General features: G+C 51.5%; 1 protein-coding gene across 1 annotated transcript in view; it reads left to right on the top strand.

The window, feature by feature from the left end:
* Window positions 1-4,780: 4,780 nt before the first annotated feature.
* VPS45 (vacuolar protein sorting 45 homolog) overlaps window positions 4,781-12,293 on the top strand; it is a 29,925-nt gene continuing 22,412 nt past the window's right edge. Inside the window, exons 1-10 of the mRNA XM_074852883.1 lie at window positions 4,781-4,976; window positions 5,076-5,210; window positions 5,399-5,459; window positions 6,620-6,699; window positions 7,197-7,265; window positions 7,586-7,723; window positions 8,186-8,296; window positions 9,536-9,670; window positions 9,850-9,963; window positions 11,073-11,240. Coding sequence (XP_074708984.1) covers window positions 4,884-4,976; window positions 5,076-5,210; window positions 5,399-5,459; window positions 6,620-6,699; window positions 7,197-7,265; window positions 7,586-7,723; window positions 8,186-8,296; window positions 9,536-9,670; window positions 9,850-9,963; window positions 11,073-11,240 — 1,104 coding nt within the window. The 5' untranslated portion in view covers window positions 4,781-4,883. The remainder of the gene's footprint in view (window positions 4,977-5,075; window positions 5,211-5,398; window positions 5,460-6,619; window positions 6,700-7,196; window positions 7,266-7,585; window positions 7,724-8,185; window positions 8,297-9,535; window positions 9,671-9,849; window positions 9,964-11,072; window positions 11,241-12,293) is intronic.

Below are 12,293 nucleotides of genomic sequence, written 5' to 3'. Positions count from 1 at the left end.
AAAATATTTTTGTTATAATTTCTTTTAGACGACCTAACGCTCGTCAGGCTCCTAAAGCTTGTACAAATGTTTTCATTCTACACCACTTCGAGTGGCTACAAAGCAGGTGGGAAGTTATCGCCGTCGCACGCAACTGAACAAATATAGGTCGGTTTTACAGAGAAGGAGGAACATTCTTTGTGACTATTTTCAGCTGTTCTTGCAGCGGTTAAAAATAACGTACCTGGGCCGCCGGGATGCTTCAACTCTTGGCACTGAACAAGAGAGAAGAGATCATTTTAGAAGCAGTTGTGAAAAGCGAGGTGTTTTTTACAAGGCTCGGGAAGCCCACGCTGGTGTTCACCCAGAGCCGGGCGCTTCTCATCCCCGTCCCAGCCAGCCTTCCCCTAACGCAGGTGGAGGAGATGAGGTGCCGGTTTATAACCCGTTTCCTTTTGCTCCATTTTGGGTGTTTTTTAACCATTTCTGACACTTACCTGCTCCCTACAAATGGCACAACCTCCAATCAGGTTTACAATTAATGTCTCTAGGGCTGGCTTCCCCTCCTCTGCCTATGGTCACGTCACAGCAGCATGGAGCAAAACTGGATGTTTTAGAGGACATTTAGACTCATTAAAACGCTCTCAGAATTTTTTTTAAACGCTGACATATTTACCCAGTAAGTAGTCGGATATCTCGCCGGACAGTCTCTCGATCTCACTCTGAGAACAAAGCAAAATGCAGGTAGTTGTGTTACGGGCCAGAGTGATTCTCAGGTACAAAGCTGATCAGGCATCGATTTGTCACAGAACTTTAGCAACCAGAAATTGGAAAGATTTATTAATCAAGGGGGGGATTCGCTCTGCCCTTCCAAACCACAAAGCCACGTTAGTTCAGCGCAGCTGCGTATCTTCGGAACCCAAAGGAAGATAATTCCCATCCTTGCTTTTCATACTCTCCTTAATGCCCAACCTAGAAAATGGAAGGATCCATTATTTTTGCTACTTGGACTAAAAGACAAAGCCCTGTTTACCAAACTCACTATTATTTTCCAACCAGATGCGTTAGAAAGATGGATACAAACTATTCCACTGGTATCTTAACAGACTTTTCTTTCCTTTCGGTGGGTTTGGCTGCGAACGATTCGTGTCCCTGACCCTGCCACGCGCCACGTCTGGTGGTAGTTACTGTGGAACAAGGGCTGAGACACAGTCCCGCCACACAGGTTAAGTAAATTAAGGTAAAAAATGAAGTAATTTAAACTACATTTTGATCCAGCCTAGCTTGTTTTATTAGCAGTCAGTTTTATAAGCGCACACATTTATTTTTTTTGGCATTATTTTCATTTCATGTTTTTGTATTAAAAGATTTTTTATAGCAAAACTTTGCTCTTCAATCCAGTTTCTGATTTACGATGAAGAATCTCCCGTTGGGAAACGCGTAGGTGCGCTGTAGATAATACACCTTTTGTTTTCGGTCGCAGCCTTGAGTTCTGAGGAAGAGAAACCAGAATGAAAATAGCCACGAGCACGGATTTAGAAACACTAACGGCCAAGCCTCAGTCTACCAGAGACACCGAAGGTGTTAAACTGAGGCGCACGATCATTCCCCGAGCAACTGCGAAGGGATGTCACACAACAAACTGCCTACACGTTGAAATAAAAATGTCAAGCGTACCGCGGTTTTTTACCTTCCTATTTTCTATCCTCAAAGCATCGATTTTCTGGACCTCGCATAGGAGAAAACAATTGTGATTCAAACGTTAAGATCAGCATCAACTCCGTACATCCTCGACGTCAGCTTCTTTAGGGCTGATTAAGCGTCTTGGATTTTAAAATACCTATAACTTCGCCTTTTAGTCCTTACGCTGCTGTTGTGAATTACCCGGGGAAATCCATGCCAAACCGATATCATCTCCTGAAGTTAATAAACATTCTGCTGGCACGGACTGTATTTCTGCTATCGCAATGTTTATGGCTTTCGAGATGCAAGCGAGAATACAAAAATATCTGATCATTTCAGGGTTGAGGATGGTTTCGTCTGTAAATTATAATAAACGCTGAAGTGTACGAGCTACCTGATGGCAGAAGTGACAGCAGATGGTGTTTGCTTATACGTGATGTATACGCGGCGAGGGTCACTATTGTCCTCACTAAATCACGCTGGCAAACAAATGACAGTCAAATCCAAATGCCTTGAGTTACTCCGTGTGCTCAGCCTAGAGGGGAGGGTTTAAGACTGTTGCCTCCAGTCTGGATTTTTCTTCCATCCAGGCCAAGTTTATGGGAATAGTGAAAAGACACTCAGGCACCTGCTTTTCTTGATGCCCAGCAAAAGCCTCGCTTCCCCTTTCGTCTTGAATGTTTTGGTGTTATTTATAACCATGAGACAACTTCGGTAAAACAAAGCCTTGTCTTAACCTTCACGTGGTGTTTAACACCCATCTTTATAGCAACTGTACGTATGGAAAAGCCAAACTTTCCCAACTCACTTCATCAGGATATTTCTCAGCTTTTTGCGTACGGCAGCTGGGATTTCTAAATCTCATCCCATTTACTCGCTAGAAAGGTTGTGAGCAGAGAAAAAAAAAAAAAAAAGAAAGAGTTATATTCAGCTTAATGTAGCCAGGGGAAGTGTGACACTTCTGAACAACTCCGTTACACCGCGGTACGGACAAACTTCACGTCTCATCTCCGCACACAAACTTCAGTTGCCTGCGGATCGCTAACGCATCGTGAACCTCTCCAAGGATGCTTTTATAAATATCACTGACAGACCGGCTGCTGTCTAAAAAGGGGAAGATTTCATGGACGAGCCTCTTTCTCTGATCTTTACTTTTCCTATCAAACACAAAAATTGTCAGCTATATCCCTATCTCTGTATTTGATGTATATTAAATGTAAATCAAGCAGAACAAAAGATGAACTATAAGCGTGGAAGAGTTCCTTTGTGTCAGCTTTTATGAAAAGTTCCTTACAAGATTTGCAAATAGCTTTCATTTTTCACCAACACCTGCTCACGGTTCTCTGTATAAAACATGCACGTTGGATGATTACATTTTTATAAACATAATAGCCCTTTTCCAAAATTGTCACACTCGGGAATAACAATAGCAGCAGGAACAGCGCAGAGAGCCGCTCTTTTGGGGGTCGGCAAAACAGAGATCAGCTCCAGTCACGCCAGTTTACCCATGAAGGTCAACGCCGCACGCCCCAGCCCGAAGACGGGAGACGCAGAGCAGGAGCAGTGACACGGGAACGTCCCCCCCTCCCTCCCTCTGCGCCCCAAACCCCTGCTACCGCTGCGGGTCCTGTTAAGACATAAATTATTACCATTTTCCCTGCCCTGATGAACAGACGTCAGGCAGGGGAGCCGTGTCCCGCCGGCAGCTGGGCCAGGGCTCGCCCAAACCTCAGCACACCGGCCACCAGCTTCCCCTCGCCCAGGCCTAGACCTTCCCAGGACTTGGTCCCAGCTCACTCGGTGGGTTTTATGGGTGATAAATTCCTGGTCAGAAAGAATTGCCCCTAATCGCTTTATTATGCACAATACCGAAATGGAATTTTAATGCCTATTTTTACTTTGTTGGAAAACAAGACAGAGACCTGGCTGCTCCTGCAAGCCCTGATGGTGTGGGAAGGGACCTGGTACTGGGGAGAGAGGAGGGTTTAGTGGTTGGTACTGGGGAGAGAGGAGGGTTTAGTGGTTGGTACTGGGGAGAGAGGTGGGTTTAGTGGTTGGTACTGGGGAGAGAGGAGGGTTTAGTGGTTGGTACTGGGGAGAGAGGTGGGTTTAGTGGTTGGTACTGGGGAGAGAGGAGGGTTTAGTGGTTGGTACTGGGGAGAGAGGAGGGTTTAGTGGTTGGTACTGGGGAGAGAGGTGGGTTTAGTGGTTGGTACTGGGGAGAGAGGAGGGTTTAGTGGTTGGTACTGGGGAGAGAGGAGGGTTTAGTGGTTGGTACTGGGGAGAGAGGTGGGTTTAGTGGTTGGTACTGGGGAGAGAGGAGGGTTTAGTGGTTGGTACTGGGGAGAGAGGAGGGTTTAGTGGCTGGTACTGGGGAGAGAGGTGGGTTTAGTGGTTGGTACTGGGGAGAGAGGAGGGTTTAGTGGTTGGTACTGGGGAGAGAGGTGGGTTTAGTGGTTGGTACTGGGGAGAGAGGTGGGTTTAGTGGCTGGTACTGGGGAGAGAGGAGGGTTTAGTGGTTGGTACTGGGGAGAGAGGAGGGTTTAGTGGTTGGTACTGGGGAGAGAGGAGGGTTTAGTGGCTGGTACTGGGGAGAGAGGTGGGTTTAGTGGTTGGTACTGGGGAGAGAGGAGGGTTTAGTGGTTGGTACTGGGGAGAGAGGAGGGTTTAGTGGCTGGTACTGGGGAGAGAGGTGGGTTTAGTGGCTGGTACTGGGGAGAGAGGAGGGTTTAGTGGTTGGTACTGGGGAGAGAGGAGGGTTTAGTGGTTGGTACTGGGGAGAGAGGTGGGTTTAGTGGCTGGTACTGGGGAGAGAGGTGGGTTTAGTGGCTGGTTGGGAAGAGAGGCGGGTTTAGTGCCCAGTTAGGGGCAGAGAGGCGGGTTTAGTGCCCGGCTGGGGGAAGAGAGGCGGGTTTACGCCTGGTACCGGGGAGAGAGGCGGGTCCAGCGCTCAGCCGGGGAAGCGACGCGGGTTTCGTCTCAGGGCGGGTCCCCCCAGGCCGGCGGGGCGGGGCGGGGCGGGGCGGGGCGGGCCGAGGGGCGTGGCCGCGCGGGCCGGCGGGGCGGGGCGGGCGGCGCCGCGGGGCACGCCGGGAGCTGTAGTCCCGCGCCGCGCCCCGCCCGCCCGCGCCGGCCGCTGCCGGACCACAACTCCCAGGCGGGCGGGAGGCGGCGGCGGCGGCGGAGCGGGGCCGGGCCGGGCCGAGCCGAGCCGAGCCGAGATGAACGCCGTGCTGGCCGTCAAGCAGTACGTGTCCAAGATGATCGAGGACAGCGGGCCGGGCATGAAGGTGCTGCTCATGGACCGGGAGACGGTGAGCGGCCGGGCCGGGCCGGGGTGGGCCGGAGCGGCGGGGCCCGAGGCCTGAGGCCTGAGGCGCGGGGTGATGGGCGCTGCCGCCTCCCTCCCGCAGACCGGCATCGTCAGCATGGTGTACACGCAGTCGGAGATCCTGCAGAAGGAGGTTTACCTCTTCGAGCGCCTCGACTCCGCTAACAGGGAGGCCATGAAGCACCTGAAGGCCATTTGCTTCCTGAGGCCCACCAAGGTAGAGCCGGCGCGGCCCTTCCCGGCCCTGGGGCTCCCCTGCACCCCCCTTATCGCCCCCTCCCCCCCGGGGCGCTGGGACCCTCGTGCGTATCGGGATGAGGGACGGTGAGGGGGCACGGGCCCCTCCAGTCCCTTTTTACACGACGTTTCTCACATCTCCCTCTCCCCGGTGCTGTTTCGGTGCAGGAGAACGTGGAGTTCCTCATTCAGGAGCTGCGGAGGCCGAAGTACAGCATCTATTTTATTTGTAAGTATGTCCCGTTCTGTCCCGGGCGTCAGACTCGGCAGAGACCGCTCTGATGTTCAGTAGCAAACACAGATGTGAGACGCTGCGACCGCTCCCGCTGGCAGGCCCTCACTACAACGCTAAGAATGTGTAAACTCTAGTTTTTATGCTATTTAGGTCACCAAATCCTTTTAGCAAAGGGTATGTATCTATAAGATAAAATAATTAAATCGAAGCAACTCATAAGAGATCGTTACAAAGCAACACCTTAAATCTGTGTTCCCCCAATATGGTTTATTGCTGGAAATTTCTGGGATTTTAAAGCTTCACGTTGCTTCGTAAACATGAGAGATGGTTAATGCTGGGGGTGAGGTCCTCTATTGTAAGGAAAACTGATATGCGCAGGGTGAGAGACTGGCCTAAACCTTGGAGGTAAATAATTTAGGATAGACTAAATTAGCGTTGGACTAAACCTGCACGGCGCCCTCTGACGCCTGCCGTGCCCGGCGGGTGTTTCTCGTGGCTCGTGCCACGGAATATTCTGTAGCTTCGGAAAATGAAGCAGAACAACTACAGCCGGTTTTGTGTTGAAGTCCAGGCCCCCAGCACAGGTATCGCTTGGTGAGAATCTTGGAAATGGAGCTGAAGTGGCCTCTAGATGTCATCGCTGCTCTGCAGAAACGCGGCGATGCCCAGGAGGCGGCTGGGGGCTGCCAGAGGGGACCCCGGTTTGGTGACCGGGGAGCCCCAGCGAGCTGTGGCTGTCACCGTGTTCAGCCATTTCATATTTCTTGCCTTTTACACGCATAAATCTACTGACTGCGAGCGGGCTGGACGCAGCGTTGCTTTGCTGGGCGGATGTTAGGCCAGGGAGAGGATGAGAGACCAGCACTGCCGCGTCCCACCGGGCGTTTAATCAGCGTTACCGCTGATCCAGCGCTGCAGTCACGTGGGGGATGTTGGCACCAGAGGCAGAAAGTTGGACAGGGAATAGCTGAGTATCCGCGTGAGGTAACTGCTGGATTATAATGTCTGCATAATAATTGCAGGTGTAAGGTCAAGGGATCTCTGTTGTAATCCGCTGCTGCGCCGGGGGAAAATTGCTCCCCCTGTTCTGTGGTGGTGTGTGTTCCGTGTCGCTCGCAGAGCCCGACTGTGCTTTCGCTGTTGTTTTCTTTCAGATTTCAGTAACGTGATCAGTAAGAGCGATGTCAAGTCATTAGCTGAGGCTGATGAACAGGAAGTTGTGGCTGAAGTTCAGGTGAATTTTGACTATTTTCAATAGCTCTCCTAATCCAAAAGTACCAGCAAAGCAAACGTGCAAGCTAACAGGCTCAGGTGTGGCAACGAGAGGACTCTGCAGCTCTGAAACAGCATGCAGCAGCACTCCTCGGGTGGGAAAACCAATGAATGGTAAAAAGTAAAAGAAAGAAAACCCCCATTTGTCCCTGCCCTCCAGCTGTCAGAGCCGTTGCCGGTTCTGCTCCCAGCTGTGTTTCACAAGCTGCTGCACGGTTGCGGTGTTGACAAAGAGCTACGTACTCGAAACACGCAGGTGACCAATTGGCACCGGAGTTGTCAGCAGGAGTGCAGGGATTTGAGAGGTCCGGCACGGAGGAAGGAGAAATGATCAGAGTCAACGAGTCTGTGTGTTGCTCGGGGTTTTAGCGTTCATGTGGCTGGTGCTGGAACATGGGCTCTTGCAGCCTGAATAAGGGTTGGCAAGACACGTAACTATTTGCTTTCACTTGTTGGCAGGAGTTCTACGGCGATTACATTGCAGTGAATCCACACGTTTTTTCTCTCAACCTCTTGGGCTGCTGCCAGGTATGAAAGAAGCTAACGCTCCTCTGGGGCCTTGTTTTATGGTTAAGAGAGCCCAGTAGCCACAACAAGCCGGGTCGGCGGTGGGTTGCCCAGCAGGCAGACGGCTGGTGAGGGTCCGTCAGGCCGGAGCCGATCCCTGCAGGGAGCTGGCAAGGGGAGGAACGCCGGGGGATCCGGGCTGGGGGCTCGGGGGTTCCTGCTCCTTCAAAGTGTCGCTCGCTGTAAGGCTTTAAGACTCTGAAATAAATCTTAAACTCTTAGAAATGTGAGAAGGAGTCTGGGGATGGTGCATCCAGACTAGGCGCGGCTTTTCCTTCCAGGGTCGCAACTGGGATCCGGCTCAGCTGTCCAGGACGACGCAAGGGCTGACGGCTCTGCTGCTGTCCCTGAAGAAATGCCCCATGATTCGCTACCAGCTCTCTTCGGAGGCAGCAAAGAGGCTCGCGGAGTGTGTGAAGGTACAGCGAGCGCCTACAGCCACGTTAAATAAGTTTGGCAACGTACTTACATTTTCTTTATTTTTTTCACATATCGATGCATTTGAGAGAAATATCCTTTTTCAGTCGATTTATGTAAATTCTGTCATTTTATGGTTGGACGAGACGATCTTCAAGGTCTTTTCCAACCTGGATGATTCTGTCATTTACTTGGTTACGTGGCTCTGGGCAGGTCACACCCCTCATCTCTGCCTCCTCCCGGCCAGGTGAAGATCCCTGTTTCCTGCGAGTGTCATGAATTACCCGGTGCCTTCTGAGAGCCAGGATTATTTCTTCATTAGCTGTGTAGACTAAGATAGCAGCCCAAATTATTTTTCACCAGCTCTTCGCTTTTTATTCACCTGTAGCCAAACCAAGAGGCAACATTTTCTGGGCATACATAAGCTCAAGTGGATTTATTTTTTTGTCTCCTTTTCTCGACAGCAAGTGATCACTAAAGAGTATGAGCTCTTTGACTTCCGGCGCACCGAGGTTCCTCCTTTACTTCTCATTCTGGACCGGTCTGACGATGCCATCACCCCGCTTCTGAACCAGGTGAATCATCTCGCCGTCACGCCAGGGCCTGTGGCAGTAGCGGCGCGGCGGAGTTCACGCACCCTGGCAGGGCAGCGTGAATATTTGAAAGGGGAAAAGTATTGCCCCCCCCGCTGTTCTTCTGGAACCCCTCTTTGCTCTGGTGGCCTGGCTTTTCAGGGGGTTGTGTGCGCCGGCTTCCGTGGCAGATGCAGCCGGGGAAACCAGGCGCTGGCGCTTCTGTTTGGCGTCGCAGCTCCTCTCCCAGGGTTTGTTGGTGGGGGCTGGTTGGCAGCACACGGACGCGGTTCCTCGGTGACCTTGCACTTGTGTGTTTCTCCCTCTGTGTTACTGATGGGTGGTAGTATTTCCTATGTAGTTATTGTGATTTTTTTTAGAAATTTTTTTTTCTTTGTGTGCTGTAGATCCTGGCAGAACGTTGCTCTCCTTTCCCTTCTGTGGGGTCGCTTAGACACGGGGCAGGCTGGGGATCAGGCAGGGGCTGGAGCTGCCTCGGGAGCAGCTCTGCAGCGCGCGTGGTGCAGGGACCGGTGCTACTCGTAGTGTTGGAGGGATCCAACGGTCAGAAACGCAGCCACAGGTGGTTTGTGGGGTTCAGGACTGCCCGCAGCACAGAGCACCAAAAGCATTTCCCCTCTGCGGAGATTTTCTGTCCGAAAGAGAGCTCCAGATGAGTGTCGGTGCTCTGAGCAGCTTTCAGTTCTCTAGATTAATGTTAGTCTTTCCAGGATAAATATAGTAACTGGCTGATGTGCAGAAACACACACACCTACCGCTGCGTAAGAACAAGGGAGCGTGTTGGAGATTGTACAGTTTGTAACTGTGGAACCTCTGCAGCCCAAAATACACGTCCCTTCCCAGCCTGGGGGGGGGGGGAGATAACGGTGGCAAAGAGAAATGTGTGACCAGGGATATGAATCCCCATCGCTCTGCTTTGAGTCGTGTCTTTTGAACGACCCTACAGTAAGTACCTGGGAATGGGGGGTGGGTTTCCTTTGTGTTTGCACCAGTACTACTCACCATGGGATGCCTGTCTGATTGTAACAGAAGTAATATTTATTTCTTATTGTAAGATTCTGGCAAAATTTTGAGAAATGCACGCGTTGGATGTGCTGTGTGTTCCCAGAGGAATATAAACTGGCTTGCTTTGAGTTCAGCCTGAAAGCCGTGAATTTTCCAATGCTGTTTATGATCTTACTAAGGTCATCATTTGCCTTTCTCTTGCACCATCCTCCTCAGTGGACGTACCAGGCTATGGTTCATGAATTGCTGGGGATTAACAACAACCGCATCGACCTCTCTCGGGTACCGGGGATAAGCAAGGACCTCCGAGAGGTCGTTCTGTCGGCTGAGAACGACGAGTTCTACGCCAACGTAGGTACCTCGGTGGGGAACTTCATGAGTAGCTGTATTTGGGGATCATTGAATCATCACAGACTGGTTTGGGTTGGGAGGGACCTCAGTGTTGTGGCGCAGAGTGTCACCTTGCTGCGCTTTCACCAAGACTCGCGTTAGAACAGCTTTCTCTCAGATCCCTGCCTTGTTCCCTGCAGAACATGTACCTGAACTTCGCAGAGATTGGCAGTAACATCAAGAATCTTATGGAGGATTTCCAGAGGAGGAAACCTAAGGAGCAGCAGAAGCTGGAATCCATAGCAGATATGAAGGTATCACAGAATCCCAGAATCATCTGCGTTGGAAAAGCCCTTGAAGCTCCTCCAGCCCCACCATGAACCTCACCCTGACCATTCCCAACTCCACCAGATCCCTCAGCGCTGGCTCAACCCGACTCTTCAACCCCTCCAGGGATGGGGACTCCCCCCCTGCCCTGGGCAGCCCATTCCAACGCCCAACAACCCCTTCTGCAAAGAAATCCTTCCTAAGAGCCAGTCTGACCCTGCCCTGGCGCAGCTTGAGGCCATTCCCTCTTGGCCTGCCGCTGGGTCCTTGGCTCAAGAGACTCCTCCCCCCTCTCTGCACCCTCCTTTCAGGGAGTTGCAGAGGGCCAGGAGGTCTCCCCTCAGCCTCCTCTTCTCCACACTAAACCCCCCCAGTTCCCTCAGCCGCTCCCCATCAGACCTGTGCTCCAGACCCTGCACCAGCTCCGTTGCCCTTCTCTGGACACGCTCGAGTCATTCAATGGCCTTTTTGGAGTGAGGGGCCCAAAACTGAACCCACTCATCGAGGGGCGGCCTCCCCAGTGCCGAGCCCAGGGGTCAGATCCCTTCCCTGTCCCTGCTGGCCACGCTGGTGCTGGTACAAGAGGTACAGACAATCTGTACTTGGCCTTGTTGAGCTCCGTGAGGTTGGCATGTCCTCCCTCTCCAGCCTGCCCGGGCCCCTCGGGGTGGATCCCTTCCCCCAGCGCATCACCCGCGCCACAGCTCGGTGCCGGCGGGGGACGTGCCGAGGGTGTGCTCAGCCCCGGCGCGGCTGTGGACTTTCCGCCTCAGCCGGGTCACTTGGCAGCAGCGCAGAGCACTGGCTGTTCCTTCAGTCACTGCTCAAGATTTAAAGAATCCCGGTGGTGTCTGTGGAGATACTTCCCGTCTCCTTTTCTTTTAAGTAAATACAAAGTACGTCCCTTCCAACAATCTCCTGGTAAGTGGAGAAATCCTCTAGGCTCCTGGATCGAGGTGCTGGATCATCCACACACCCGCACTGGTCTTGTTTCTTTGATACACGTTGGTTTGGACAGTTTGTGGCTGGCTTGCACACATCCCCTGTCTCTTGCTTTTCTTCGGAAGAACCGGTTGCTTTGCTTTCCCCGTTGCAGGCGTTCGTGGAGAATTACCCGCAGTTCAAGAAGATGTCGGGCACGGTGTCGAAGCACGTGACGGTGGTGGGAGAGCTCTCGCGGCTGGTCGGGGAGCGGAACCTGCTCGAGGTGTCTGAAGTGGAGCAGGAACTGGCCTGCCAGAATGACCATTCCAGTGCTCTCCAGGTACCTCGGGCTCAAAATTTAACCTTGAACCTTGGAATTTCGATGGTTTGATCCCGTAACTCCCCTGTTGATGGAAGTTTGATACTGAAAGTCAGTGGGAGTTCTGCACGCAGATATCCTGCAGGGTCGGGACGTTAGATGTTGGAATTACTCTTCTCCTCCCTGTGCGGTTCAGATGGGGATGAATCATAGTTAATAACTGGCTTGAGAGGCATCGTTGCAAATTCTGTCTTTACATTTCACAATACAACATTCCTTCGTTCTGTGCAGTCAGTTGGCTTCTGGCAGGCTGCCTGTGCAGGCACCACTCAAAAAAAAAAAAAAAAAACAACCCAACCAACTTGGAGCCCTGTGCAGAAACTTCTTGTATTTGTCAGGGAGGAGAAGAAATGGAATCCATGAAACTGTCTAAACCAGACTGTTCATTGAGGTGCTGGCTTCTACCTCTAACAGTGGAAAGCCTCTTAGATAAAGATTTCTTTGGCAAAGACTGAAAAAGCCTAACAGAGCCTTCTGTTATAGCTGGGTATAGACTGAAGTTTTGACCCCACGCTGGCTTGGTGGATTCCATGACCTGACCCGGTATCTGCCAGCATGTCAATAGTGATGAATTGTGGCTGCTGACAGTTCACAGAAAATAGCAGTATTGTTGGGTGTGAGCGTGTTCTAGCAGAGTTCAACCAGCAACTCGGTATTAAAAACCGATTCCTTAATTTTTTTATAGCTAAGGTAGAAGTTACGCCGTCGAATGGACTCCTTTACACAGTACTGGAGGAGCAGTGTGACTAGAAAATAAAGATAAAGCATCTCAGGAGATCTGAAATGCATGGCTTCTTTGCCTCTGTTATTCTGTGCTCCAAGTGGGTGGCTTGGGGATAATATTAGACTCTTCAAGCGCTGTAATCTATTACCAGATCCTGAGCTGCTGTGAATCAGGACAGGCCTGCTGAAGTCATCGCAGCTATATCGATCGGCGAGCACAGAGATATGATTCCATAGCTTATATTTGGTAGGATTTCGATGACTAAGTATCGAAGTGGGAATGCAGCCATA

The sequence above is a fragment of the Strix uralensis genome, chromosome 32, assembly GCF_047716275.1.
Source record: "Strix uralensis isolate ZFMK-TIS-50842 chromosome 32, bStrUra1, whole genome shotgun sequence".
NCBI classification, from domain to species: domain Eukaryota; kingdom Metazoa; phylum Chordata; class Aves; order Strigiformes; family Strigidae; genus Strix; species Strix uralensis.
This window is presented reverse-complemented; position numbering and strand designations above follow the sequence as displayed.